General features: G+C 40.8%; 1 protein-coding gene across 6 annotated transcripts in view; it reads right to left on the bottom strand.

Annotated features, from left to right (window-relative positions):
- Positions 1–1143: 1143 nt before the first annotated feature.
- senp6a (SUMO specific peptidase 6a) overlaps positions 1144–12925 on the bottom strand; it is a 35012-nt gene continuing 23230 nt past the window's right edge. For all 6 annotated transcript variants that reach the window (XM_078174044.1, XM_078174046.1, XM_078174045.1 and 3 more), the window contains 12 exons: positions 12468–12656; positions 9312–9505; positions 8777–8982; positions 6065–6181; positions 5836–5958; positions 5643–5735; positions 5206–5555; positions 3640–3728; positions 3431–3519; positions 3216–3284; positions 2547–2697; positions 1144–1956 (listed from right to left, as the gene is read on the bottom strand). In XM_078174044.1, coding sequence (XP_078030170.1) covers positions 1720–1956; positions 2547–2697; positions 3216–3284; positions 3431–3519; positions 3640–3728; positions 5206–5555; positions 5643–5735; positions 5836–5958; positions 6065–6181; positions 8777–8982; positions 9312–9505; positions 12468–12656 — 1907 coding nt within the window. In that variant the 3' untranslated portion in view covers positions 1144–1719. The remainder of the gene's footprint in view (positions 1957–2546; positions 2698–3215; positions 3285–3430; positions 3520–3639; positions 3729–5205; positions 5556–5642; positions 5736–5835; positions 5959–6064; positions 6182–8776; positions 8983–9311; positions 9506–12467; positions 12657–12925) is intronic.

Genomic DNA, 12925 nt, shown 5'->3' with positions numbered 1-12925 from the left:
CCTAATCTATATATTCTATATTTATATTTGGCAATAAATCACATGAAAAAAAAGCCTAAAAGCAACGTGTTAGTCCATCTCTCAGTAATATCCATCTTCCTGTCTGTGGCTCTCAGCTCCAAGGCCACTGCTAACACATGTACATCTAAAAACACAAATATATGGTTTCATTTTTAAAAATAGTCTCAGCATTTTCCTAAAACAGCTGGTCACTGCAGTCTTTATCAAACAGGAGGACGTATTGCTTTGGTTGAGGACTATTTTCAGTGGCGGATAAATACACTTTTGGTACTCCAGTGAGTATATGGGACAAAACACTGCAATGCTGTACAGTACAAACATGTACTGTATTGTCTTGTATACTCTAAAAATGAATTCTTCACCCATGTGAGGGACTTTTCAAAGCAATTTCTATGTGAAAATGGATTTGATGGTTCCACTTTTAATTCTTTCTTAAAGAAAATGTATCAGCCCAGTCACCACAAGAAAACATTAGCATTGTACATTTCTGCAAACCATTAATATGTTACATTTTCACGTGTCACATGTATATATGAGCCGATTTTGTGATGTGGAGGCAGAGGCCAGATGCCTGCCAAGCTGCAGACCACTTTACAAGACCAACAGACAACAAAACTGGTTAGGATTTGGCAACCTGATGCTATCTGTCCAGCGACTTAACAGCCACCAAACATGGGTGTTTCCAGCCGGGAGAGTGGCATAAATAGCAGTTGTTTTTTGGTGAGACATTGCTGCTTTTACAGCCAGAATTATGCCACATATTTTAAGCTAAAATATGGTATTTTCTGACCCATAACCAAGTGGTTGTTGTGCCTTAATCTTACCCAATGAAACCACAGTGTTGTTGAAACAAACATGAAACACACAGATGTAAGGTATCCATGTTTTGCAGAATATAATGCCAACATTTTTTGTGGTGATTGGTAGAACTGTGTACTTTTAAAATGTCTTAGGACCTGGAAATAATAATTGCATTCAAGACTCTTCTAGATCTGTGCAGCATTTTACAACATGATCAAGAAGCAGCACACACAAACACAGTCACACAGAAAATACCATTTTAGTTCCAGTCAAAACTTTCCGATGGCACACAGGACAAATAAACAGCTAAGGCAAAGGAAGTGCTCTTGCATCTAGAGTTGCTTTTAATGCTGAAAATTCATCCACTCCACATCGAAGAGACACAACAAGCACTGAACTACGCATGTGACTCGTCAACTTTCTGAAAACAGTTTCTTTTTTATGTGACGGGTGGATTGTTAACTTACAAATAACAGCAACTTCCTCTATGTTTTTTGTAATTGTTTTCGTCTTCCTCTACACAACTAGAAAGCATAAAAAATAACGATGCAAGAGACCAACAGTATCTTCTGCACAGATCCTCCTGGAGAGAAGAACATCTATGAAAACATAACTTAATGGGCCACTTCATGACTGAGTCATAAAACAGTAAATTACAAAGGCAGCGGAAAAACTCCAGCATATTTACAGTTCATGTTTTATTTAATACAAATTTAAAGGTGTGTTTAATGTCTGTGGTTAATGGAGGGAGTTAAGGACCATTTCAGACACGTTGAAGTGAGACCAGCAGCGTACAATCAGGTTCGGCCCCCCCGCTGGGCCTGGGAGTGACGGGGAGGGGAGGAGGAGGAGGAGGAGGAGGAGGAGGAAGAGAGGGAGGAGGAGGGTGAACTCCTCTCAGGGGCTAATGGGTAGGTTCAACGGTCGATCCGTCGAGCCAGAAGTCTCTTCAATCTCAGGCTCCCCAGGAGAGCTGGGCGAAGCCTCGACCTGCTCTGGCTCCTTCTTGTCCAGTTCTTGTTGCTCTTGGATCTTCAGGATCAGCTCCTTGATCTCCTCGCGCTTCGTCTTCATACGTTGCTGAGGAAACCACTCGGATAAGTTCACAGGCAGATGAAAGCTGGGAATTGGATTCTGTATAAAGAGACAAAAGAAAATGGATTATTTCACAAGCATTGTCTTTAATATTCTAATCAAACTAGGATGGGATGGATCCACATGGCCAATATTCAAGAATAAATCCAGTGATATTCTATAGTTTTGTTATTATCAATAAACCCTATGAAAAGACTCAAACCAACAGTGAATGTATTAACTAACAAGTAGGGCTGGGTTATATGGCCTTTAATACTGTCACAATATTTGGTTTTAAAAATGACATGACAATTTATAATGGATATTGTGATATGGTCATTTTATACATCCCACGTGGAACAAGCTGCAATACATTGAGTACAATTGATATATCGCCCACCCCTACTAACAATTATCCTGTGTCAGAGCATGATATATATTCGTCCTCTGTGCCGTAGAGCTCTACTGTGGTTAAAAAATGATGACTAAAGGAGTGAAATGAACTGGAAAACAAGGCACCAGAGAAAGTAGTAAAAGCAAGGAAATGTAAACTCAGCAATCAAAATCAAGTCCTAATAAAAAGTTAAAGTTGAAGTTTAGGGTGGGAGGATGTTTAATAAAGGACAAAGTGTTTAGGTTCCTCCTCTCACCTCGAAGAAGCTCTCCACATACTGCAGGACGTAAACTCCGCAGTCGCTGAAGTTATCCTGCTGAGGCACGCGTGGGCTGGAGCCCTTCATCACATCCTTCCCAAAACTCCTCTGAGTCCCTTTACGCACCTCCCACTCCACCTCTAGGTACCTAAAACAAATGCACACTCAGTCTCAGTCACCAGCAGTGTTGGTTTTCCTATTAAAAAAAAATAATCATTTACCAAAATTAAGTTGTTAGTTTTGTTAAACTCCCCACACTCCTTTCAGACAAGTCTTAGAAATATCCAAAATATTGTTTGTTTCTTTGTTTATTCTTTGTCTTACTCCCATTTGGGGGAAAATATGCTCCTGACTTTGGAACCACAGTTTCCATAATGATGTAGTCACAAAATACAATGTTGTAATTAAGTCAGTGAGTTAGCTGTTGGCTACAACTTGAACCCTGTATGAGTTGCCAAAGAATCAAACAACATTGTCTACTACACCCAATTATGCATATATTTCAGTCCTTGTTACAACAATTGCTATTTTCCTATGGGATACTGGATAGTTTTATCCCTTCAGGGAGGCATGCTTTGTTTGTCAAGTCAAAAAGGTTGGGAACTACAGCTTTATTAAACTTAAGAAACAATTAAAATGTGATCAGGTGCAGCAGCTGACACTCACTCTCTCAGAGTTTTCACCACGGTCGACCTGGCCGGACCACGCAGTGAGTCCATGATGAGGATACAAGGCCTGAAGCAAAAAATACAAAAGAAAAGTCAACAATCCACCATAACACCAGATCTCATATCAACATCTTCACCTGCTCACTGTGCTGTTTGCTGCAGCAGAGCGGCAGTGCCACCTGCTGGTGAAAAGGCAGAAGTGCATCTACTCACTGTCTGCAGAGGTTTAGTCTGGAGGCCAAACCGGAGGCGTCGGAGCTGAGTGTGTCGTCAGCCAGAGTCCCATCCTCACTGCACTCGTCCTGGAGACACAGACAACAACATCAACTGATTTTAACTATGATTTAAAACTACTTCTTCCATTCCTTCACTAACTGATGATCAACAGACTGTACATCTAAGAAGTAAAGACAGTTGGGTACCTGACAAGAGCTTTGGTCGTCAGAGAAGGTGTAGGTGTCATCGTCTCCTTTTCCTGAACCGTAGCAAACACTGATTCTTTGCAACTCACCTACAAAAGCCAATCACAAACAAAAGAAAAACAATAATCTGTTAGATAAATAAAAACCGTTTAATGTGCTCTTACCTGTTGTGTTTTTATCAGCGTTTATCTGCATACCTAAAAGCATTCAATGTTTATTAGACATTTTAATTGAGTCTTGGTATCAGATTAAACCAAAATCAGAGTTTCTGAATGGAGGAAATGAAACTGACTCTCCTGAGGAAAAAAAAAACAGAAGAAATTCAGATTCTGTCAAGATGAATGTAAATGTCAAACCTATACCAGAAAAAGCTGGTTTAAACACTGAACTCTGAGTGTCTGATACCTGGTGAAAATAATTCTGATTACTGCAGCATAGAAACATTTCACAGCTTTCACTTTAAAAGTTTTCCCATTTTTCAGTAGAGTCTAATTAGGTGATTTATTCTGCAAGCATAAATCAAACAAACCAGCTTTTCCCATGTTCTAAAATGTCATTATGCATTTGTAGATGATACTCGATGTTATGGACAACCGGTCAAATAAGTAATAAGTTTTTACACCAAGCACTTAAAGGGATAGTTCGGCTCTTCTGATGTCGGGTTGAAATATGGTACTTGTCTATAGTCCGTGTATTGCGTACAGTTTATCTGTCTGGACACCTCCACCTTGGGGAAGCAGGCTAGAGTGCCACCACAGAAGCTAATCAATGTACTGCTGTGAGCATACAAAACAAATTTTAGCCACCTAAATAAGTCCCACCTAAAAAAACTTTTTATATCAGTTTAAGTGTATGTATTATTCAGAATATTTTCACCGCTTTACCTTACCATCAGACAGCAATTTCCAACAGGGAACTGAGGCTGTGATATCCCTCTCTTCAAAGCCAGACTCCACTGAGTAAAACACTGATTTAACGTCACTGAACACAGGCGTTGCTGGTGTACCGCTGCCTCGATCAGTTAGTATGTTTGTGTTTACCTGTGACTTTGAGTTTCTGAGTTTAAAAAAGTTACTTTCACCAAAGTCACACAACAACACAAAAAAATGAACAGATCAAGACAGCAGCAGACCCGCAGCTCCTGTGCTCACCAAGCTAAAATGACTATTTTTGTAAATGGAGTCTGGTGGCTTTGACAAGAGCTTAAATGGAGAACCCATACCCATTAACGGCTACTCTGTTGAAACAGGCTGTCTGCTTCTGTGGTAAAAAATACTCTCAGCAGTGTACACTAATACTGATATTGATTTTTTTTTTTTTTTAGGTGGGACATTTTTTGGTGACTAAAATATGTTTTGCTGCTGCCCAAAGCAGTATGTTGCTTTGTTTTGGTGGTGCACTCTTGCCTGCTCCTTTAAACTGGCCTCATGCCGACTGACATCTACTGTACATAACACACTGACTATTAATAGCTATCTCATACAACCCCATGTCAAAAATTGTAAAAATCCTAAGTATTCTTTTCACTATGGCAGTTAGAAGTCCTAAATTCAGACGGTATCTCACTTGTGTACTGCTGCTCTACGTCAGACTGGCCGTTGCCTGACGCTGCAGGGGTGCTGGCAGGCTCTGTTCCCCCCTCTGTGAAGGCTGCATGCTCCTTGGCGGTTTCACCTTCAGTCTGACCTTCAGCGTGCGCCTCAGGGACGTCGGGGGACGGGTTCTCTGAGGAGCTATCCAGCCCGTCTCTGTCTGGGGACAGAGGACGACAATGGTCCGGGATGTTCTCCACTGACGGGGCGTCTGCAGCCGAGGCGGAGACTGCACCAGGCGCATTGCCTTGGTACAACGGGTTCTGCTCGTACACCGGACCCTTGAGGCCTGGGAAGCAGATGACTGCCAGGTACCAGTGAGCTCTGACAAAGCAAGAAGGTAGTTATAGTACTGCAGTTAAAGAGCGGGACAGAATTCAAGTTCTGTGATTTGTCAAACTGAAGACTTACGACTCGTTGATGGGAACAAAAATGAAATCCTTCTGGAACAGATCCACGTGCCGAGTCCATGTCTTCACCCTGTTGTGCTTCCTTTTCTGGATTCTGGAAAATCGAAACCAAAAGTTTAAACATTTAGAATCAACAAATATAAGAAAACAGTTTGGTGTTAAAACATTCCCTGTTGATACAGTAGGATACTCACGGCAGGTTTGTTGTGTCTGGAGCATTCCTCCTCTCTCTCTGGTTTAGTCTCTTATAGAAGAAGGAGCTGAACACGTGGATTCTTTGTGCATCCTCTTTTTTCAATTTCTCTAAAACTAAATATCTAACGTAGAAAGACAAATAAAAAGTTCACTTTATTATGAAAAACAGCAACATTTTTAGTTATATTGTGTGGAAGCTTATCTGTTTTATACGACCCAAGTACTTACTTTAAATAAAAGTCTATAATAACGTCGTTTAGGAATTCTCCATCATTAAGGCAGTGGAGGTCTTCATTAGTGACTGATATGCCACCTTTGGCTGGAGGAGGAGGGTACACCATTAACCTGGAAGACAAACACCAACAACACTGTTATACTGGGACCATAACATCAGCAGCATTACTGCTAATGTCCACTGGATGTCGCTGTGTCCTGCAGGCTGCTGGAGATGAGCCATAAATGTATAAATGAAATGTGTACACAATCCCTTAAAGGCGCTGTATGTAAGAATGTGGCCAAAACGGTTACTGCACTCAAATTCAAAATACTGCCGCGAGTCGTGTCCGCCCCCCCTCCCCTACAGATTCAAGGTTGCTGGACAGCGGCACGCTGGAGACTGATTTGTTTGCCCACGGGCGGCTTCTGTGGCAGGGCTGCGTCGCTGCATCCTTGATCTTCGGTTTTCCAGCGGACAATTCGAGCAAGTCCGGCTTCTCTGCTGCTAACGCTGCTGCCGGGATACAGCGGAGGAGGAGCCGGCTGCTAACGCTATGTACCGGGACACTGTTAATGCTGCTTGCGGTGCTGCTGTAGCTCAGTCGTAACTGTAACTGATGCTGAGACTCTACTGACTGTGTGACTGGTAGAAGGTGGTGGGTGCCGCAACAGGCCAAAACACAAATTCAAAACATAAACATGATTTGCAGACTGTAAAAATGTTTTTTAAATGCGAATATTCTGGCTGTACTATTGTTGTCAGTGAGATCAGTATGTTATATGAACATTATTCCTTAGTCTCTGTGACATACAGTACAGGCCAAAAGTTTGGACACACCTTCTCATTCAATGCATTTTCTTTATTTTCATGACTATTTACATTGTAGATTCTCACTGAAGGCATCAAAACTATGAATGAACACATGTGGAGTTATGTACTTAACAAAAAAAGGTGAAATAACTGAAAACATGTTTTATATTCTAGTTTCTTCAAAATAGCCACCCTTTGCTCTGATTACTGCTTTGCACACTCTTGGCATTCTCTCCATGAGCTTCAAGAGGTAGTCACCTGAAATGGTTTCCACTTCACAGGTGTGCCTTATCAGGGTTAATTAGTGGAATTTCTTGCTTTATCAATGGGGTTGGGACCATCAGTTGTGTTGTGCAGAAGTCAGGTTAATACACAGCCGACAGCCCTATTGGACAACTGTTAAAATTCATATTATGGCAAGAACCAATCAGCTAACTAAAGAAAAACGAGTGGCCATCATTACTTTAAGAAATGAAGGTCAGTCAGTCCGGAAAATTGCAAAAACTTTAAATGTGTCCCCAAGTGGAGTCGCAAAAACCATCAAGCGCTACAACCAAACTGGCACACATGAGGACCGACCCAGGAAAGGAAGACCAAGAGTCACCTCTGCTTCTGAGGATAAGTTCATCCGAGTCACCAGCCTCAGAAATCGCAAGTTAACAGCAGCTCAGATCAGAGACCAGATGAATGCCACACAGAGTTCTAGCAGCAGACCCATCTCTAGAACAACTGTTAAGAGGAGACTGCGCCAATCAGGCCTTCATGGTCAAATAGCTGCTAGGAAACCACTGCTAAGGAGAGGCAACAAGCAGAAGAGATTTGTTTGGGCCAAGAAACACAAGGAATGGACATTAGACCAGTGGAAATCTGTGCTTTGGTCTGATGAGTCCAAATTTGAGATCTTTGGTTCCAACCGCCGTGTCTTTGTGAGACGCAGAAAAGGTGAACGGATGGATTCCACATGCCTGGTTCCCACTGTGAAGCATGGAGGAGGAGGTGTGATGGTGTGGGGGTGTTTTGCTGGTGACACTGTTGGGGATTTATTCAAAATTGAAGGCACACTGAACCAGCATGGCTACCACAGCATCCTGCAGCGACATGCCATCCCATCCGGTTTGCGTTTAGTTGGACGATCATTTATTTTTCAACAGGACAATGACCCCAAACACACCTCCAGGCTGTGTAAGGGCTATTTGACCAAGAAGGAGAGTGATGGAGTGCTGCGGCAGATGACCTGGCCTCCACAGTCACCGGACCTGAACCCAATCCAGATGGTTTGGGGTGAGCTGGACCGCAGAGTGAAGGCAAAGGGGCCAACAAGTGCTAAACACCTCTGGGAACTCCTTCAAGACTGTTGGAAAACCATTTCAGGTGACTACCTCTTGAAGCTCATGGAGAGAATGCCAAGAGTGTGCAAAGCAGTAATCAGAGCAAAGGGTGGCTATTTTGAAGAAACTAGAATATAAAACATGTTTTCAGTTATTTCACCTTTTTTTGTTAAGTACATAACTCCACATGTGTTCATTCATAGTTTTGATGCCTTCAGTGAGAATCTACAATGTAAATAGTCATGAAAATAAAGAAAACGCATTGAATGAGAAGGTGTGTCCAAACTTTTGGCCTGTACTGTATTAGGAGGATTTTATGACTATTTGCTTTAGATTTCTTACATATAGCTCCTTTAATTTTAATAGTAAACAACTAAAGCAAATGTCATCATACTGGCAGAGAGAGGCATTCAAATATTATACTAAATAACATTTATCATTTAGGGACTTAACCTGCTTCTTTTTTTTTTAAGCGTGTATACATTTCTCAAAATAAAGTGCCCAAACAAAAATCGCTTTGGTAAAGGTACTTTGGGTAACACAGAAATATTTATCAGCCTAACAGGCGACTAAAGAGTCACTCACTTGATGACTGGTCCAGAGAAGGTAGGCTGGAGGTCAGTCATGTCCTCATCCTCATCTTCATAGTAGGTGCTGGTGTGTTGACGGGTGGCCATCCGTGTGCGTACGGGCATAGTGACCGGGGTCACCGGGGTGACCTGCGTGACCTGAGTGACCTTGGTAACCGTGGAGCCTTGGGTGATTTTGGGTTGGGTTTGTATCGGCTTCTCCTGCAAAGACGGACGGGTGTTTGTGAGGAGCAAGAAGATAAAAACTGCAAGAAACAGTCACTCAAGGGATGTGCTGATTGATATATGATTGAAAATAATTTTTAATTCCTGCAGATTTTAATTTAATTTTACCAGTCACCAGTTTGACATATAAAAATGATTAAATTCAGAAGCCCTTTATTGAGACAGTCAAATAAAAACCAACACAAATGTATGGATTTTTGACTGTTGGTCAACAGAACAAGAAACATAAAAAAATAAACTGATCATTTGTTGCAGCCCTGCTGATCAGTGCCGCTGACTCAACATGGACCAGTCCTTCCACCCACCTTCTCCTCCTTCTCTTTGGAGGCCTTGTTGTAGTTGACCAGTCGGATGTTGGCCTCCTCGAAGGACAGCTTGGTGGGGAAGTTGCTGAGGTTGTTGGTCCTGCCGATCTCCCCCAGGATGTCCTCGAGGATCATCTGCTCCTTCATCGCCAGGCCGTTCTCGAAGATCAAGACAATGAACTTCTCATCCGACTCTAACAGCACAGAACAGATGAAGTGGAAGAGTTATTAATAAGAAGGATTTAGTTTGCACACTTAATTGTGCTATAACTTAACATGCATTACATTTTTGGCAATTAATTCTTTATAAAATAACCCCTTACGACAAAGCACTAAAAATAGAGCTGAAATCTCATCTTTGTATAGGTATTCAGACTCTTTGCTGTAACACTCCAGTTGCATCGTGTTTGCTTTGATTTTCCTTGAGTAATCTCTATAAAATCTCTCTCTATATACATTATATCCTTAATCCTACATCAAGTACTGTCTTGACTATTTTCATAGACCATTTCTGCTTTAATATACTGCAGCTATTTCGGATTGTGAGATGAAGTTGGCAGAATACGAACAATGTGAGCAGGATATTAACAGTACAGGACATGATGTCTGCTTATGTTCAGTGACTCAGAAAGGATGAATATTAAACTAAACCTGCTCTGTAACTGTGAACAGGATCTGCAGCACAAAAAAGGACTAAATAAAACATTTAGTGAGTTTTTTTTATATGATGTCATCACCCTAAAAAAATCCTCAAACACAGTTCTCAAATTGAATGAAATGATTCATGGGATTAAATGAGTCAGTCTTTTTTTTATTGAATCAACTATCTTTCATAAATAGAACTTTCGTCAGCATAAATGAATGTAGGCAGCAGGCTAATCCAATAAGGGCATAAAATAACGATGTAATAATAATCGTGCCCTTAGGCTGACGGAAAGTTCATTATGCCACAACAAAAATGGAAATAAAATAAATCAGAACATTTCAAATTTAAGTCCGGTGCAGAAATTTGCTGTGACTGACTCAAGGGCTGTATCCTAGGTAACAGAGTTGAAATGTTTGGATCATGAGTTGGAAACAATCCTTCATAGCCACCACTGAAATCTAATTCTACAAATATTATAATACTAATAACATTAATGTAGCCTAGTCTTTATCTGCCACTCTGCAAAAATACCAGGTTTAAACAGAGAGAAAAGGCATACTGAAAAAAAAAAGCTGCCCAGCAACTGAATGTTGATTTTGAATTCAAACGTCAATGAATTCATTAAACTTTGAAGCTTCAATCTATTCAGTAACATGTGAAGTCGCGGGTCACGGTCCAAAAGTAGGTCACAGCTCCATTCTAAATGGACCGCAACTGTTTGGCAAATGTGTCAAGTTGTTAAAAAACACACTTTATTTTGAAGTACAGTAAATTTCTGGCACATAACTTTTATTTTGAAGTGCTGTTTTTTTTTTTTTTTTGGCTATAGAGTGACTGACTAATGGACAGCTACTTGACAGAGACAGCACTAGCTCAACGACATGGCCAAACACAAGTATAACACTGAATATATTAAACAGTGTGGACCTTTAACTAATGACTAAGGAGAAATTTGGACCCTGTGGCTGGACCAGTTGGGAACCACCGTTTTAAATAATTCAGTGTCGATGATCCACAACAGGAACTCAGAGAAATCCCGAGGGGCTGACTAACACCTAAATTAGTTAAAAACCACCCTTTGTTTTCGCCAGCTACTTTGAAACTCAATATGAAAGTGAACATCCATTTTGTACATGCCATTGTGCACCTACATATTGTTTAATTTAAAGACCCACTCCAGTGAAGTTTTTTTTTTACCTTGTTAACACCTCCATATGGTGTTTTTCGCTACAAGACATATAATTGGAGAAATAAGCAGTAAACGCCATGACTGAGGTTTTCCCAATTGGAACAGCAGTGTACCAATGACAGTCTCAAAAATGTGGATTCAAACTTCTGGTATTTTTACATCACAAGCCCAAGGACCCAATCCTGTTAACTTGCAGGGTGAAACTTTCCACAACACTGGCGAAACAAGGGTATCAGAGGAGGAGCCAGGTGTAGCTATGTATTAGTATTTTGCAAGCTACCTTTCACATTCACTTCAACTTGTCAGAGCTGGTGATCAGGAACAAGGTTTATCCAACATAAGCAAATCATTATTATTATTATTATGTCTGATAATGTAGTCAAGCCAAAGACTCATGTTATGTATTACTGTTTATAATCAGAGGTTTGTGTGTTTGATGAGAAGAGTTGAAGGTGGGCAGGTACACTGGGGCTGCAGGCGAGCAGGTAATTTGCATATTCATATATCTGCACATACTAAATGAGGCAAACACGTAGACTTACATCTAAGCTGCTTTAAGACATGGGGGGATTTTTTCATGGAACAACTTCTAAATATGTAATTTTGATGTACAGAGTTTTTAGGGGTTTAAACAATGACCAGAGTGGAACTTTAAAAACTTTTCTTTCAGTGTACACATAGCTCTGCTAGAAGTAGATGACTTCATTCTGTCTGCTGACAAAGGTCTCATTCACGTTACATCTGTTTATAATATATGAAACATTAAGGTCATTTCTAGCAAAGCCGTCTTCATTTATAATTGGACAATATATATCTGGGGCTGCCATGCACATATGAGTTCTAGTCAGTGGACTAATCATGCAGCTCGCTGCTCTTCCAGTTTCTGGCACACTGAGAGAGTTTTGTATTTACTTTTTTTAATTAAAGGCTCAAGTTGTTTCATGTGAGACTGGGTTGTCTGCACTTGCAAGCATAGACTTAACGTTGCACACTTTTGCATCTCCTGGATTGAGAATACTAGGGAAGGAGCAAAAAAATCTTGCCCAAAGCTGCATCACTGACAGCTGCAGTGGCTTTATGTATTCAAGATTCAAAAATTCTAATTTCTCTCACAGGGTGAGAGATTATTAATCATATCTATATCTATCAGTTAAGTACTGTAGATGTAGTCATACAGTAAGGAAACAAATTGAAATAAAATACTGAAATGCATCGAGAATAATTTTGAACCAAACCCAGCTCCCTGGATCAAAATGTCCACAGATGTGAATATGCAGAGTTTAAGTTAAGTTTACAAAATGACATGTAGTTTTGTACTTACGGTCCCCGGCGCAGTCGTACCACTGGGCTCCCTTCTCCTGGGACATGTTGAGCTGTGTGCGCAGGCGGACGCACTCATCCGGAGTCGTCTGGAAGAACAAGACCGGAAGTTTCCGGACGTTGCACCACTCGCAGCTGATCAGCTCTGAAGCCTGAAGACAAACCTTCTCTACAGTGTTGCGCTCCGGGCCTGAAGACAAACATACAACAAGCTCATTTTATAAAATGCAACACAAAATGATAAAAAAAATGATAGAAAAGCAGGAACAATCTTGAAGGTATTTAGCACCGACTGTGACAGAACTTCATTTTTCCGTATCAAGAGTCATATTTAAGTTTATTGTCCCTCTGCAGATGAATGCAGTCATGAGGAAGGATGTTTTCATGCTTACTAAAGTCCTAGTATTTTGTGACCAGCATGTAATACCAAATATGTGATTTTATTTTCCAGTGATGACT

The sequence above is a fragment of the Epinephelus lanceolatus genome, chromosome 13 (genome assembly GCF_041903045.1).
Source record: "Epinephelus lanceolatus isolate andai-2023 chromosome 13, ASM4190304v1, whole genome shotgun sequence".
Lineage (NCBI taxonomy): Eukaryota > Metazoa > Chordata > Actinopteri > Perciformes > Serranidae > Epinephelus > Epinephelus lanceolatus.
Note: the sequence above shows the minus strand (reverse complement) of the source record. Positions and strands in the feature narration are given on the sequence as shown.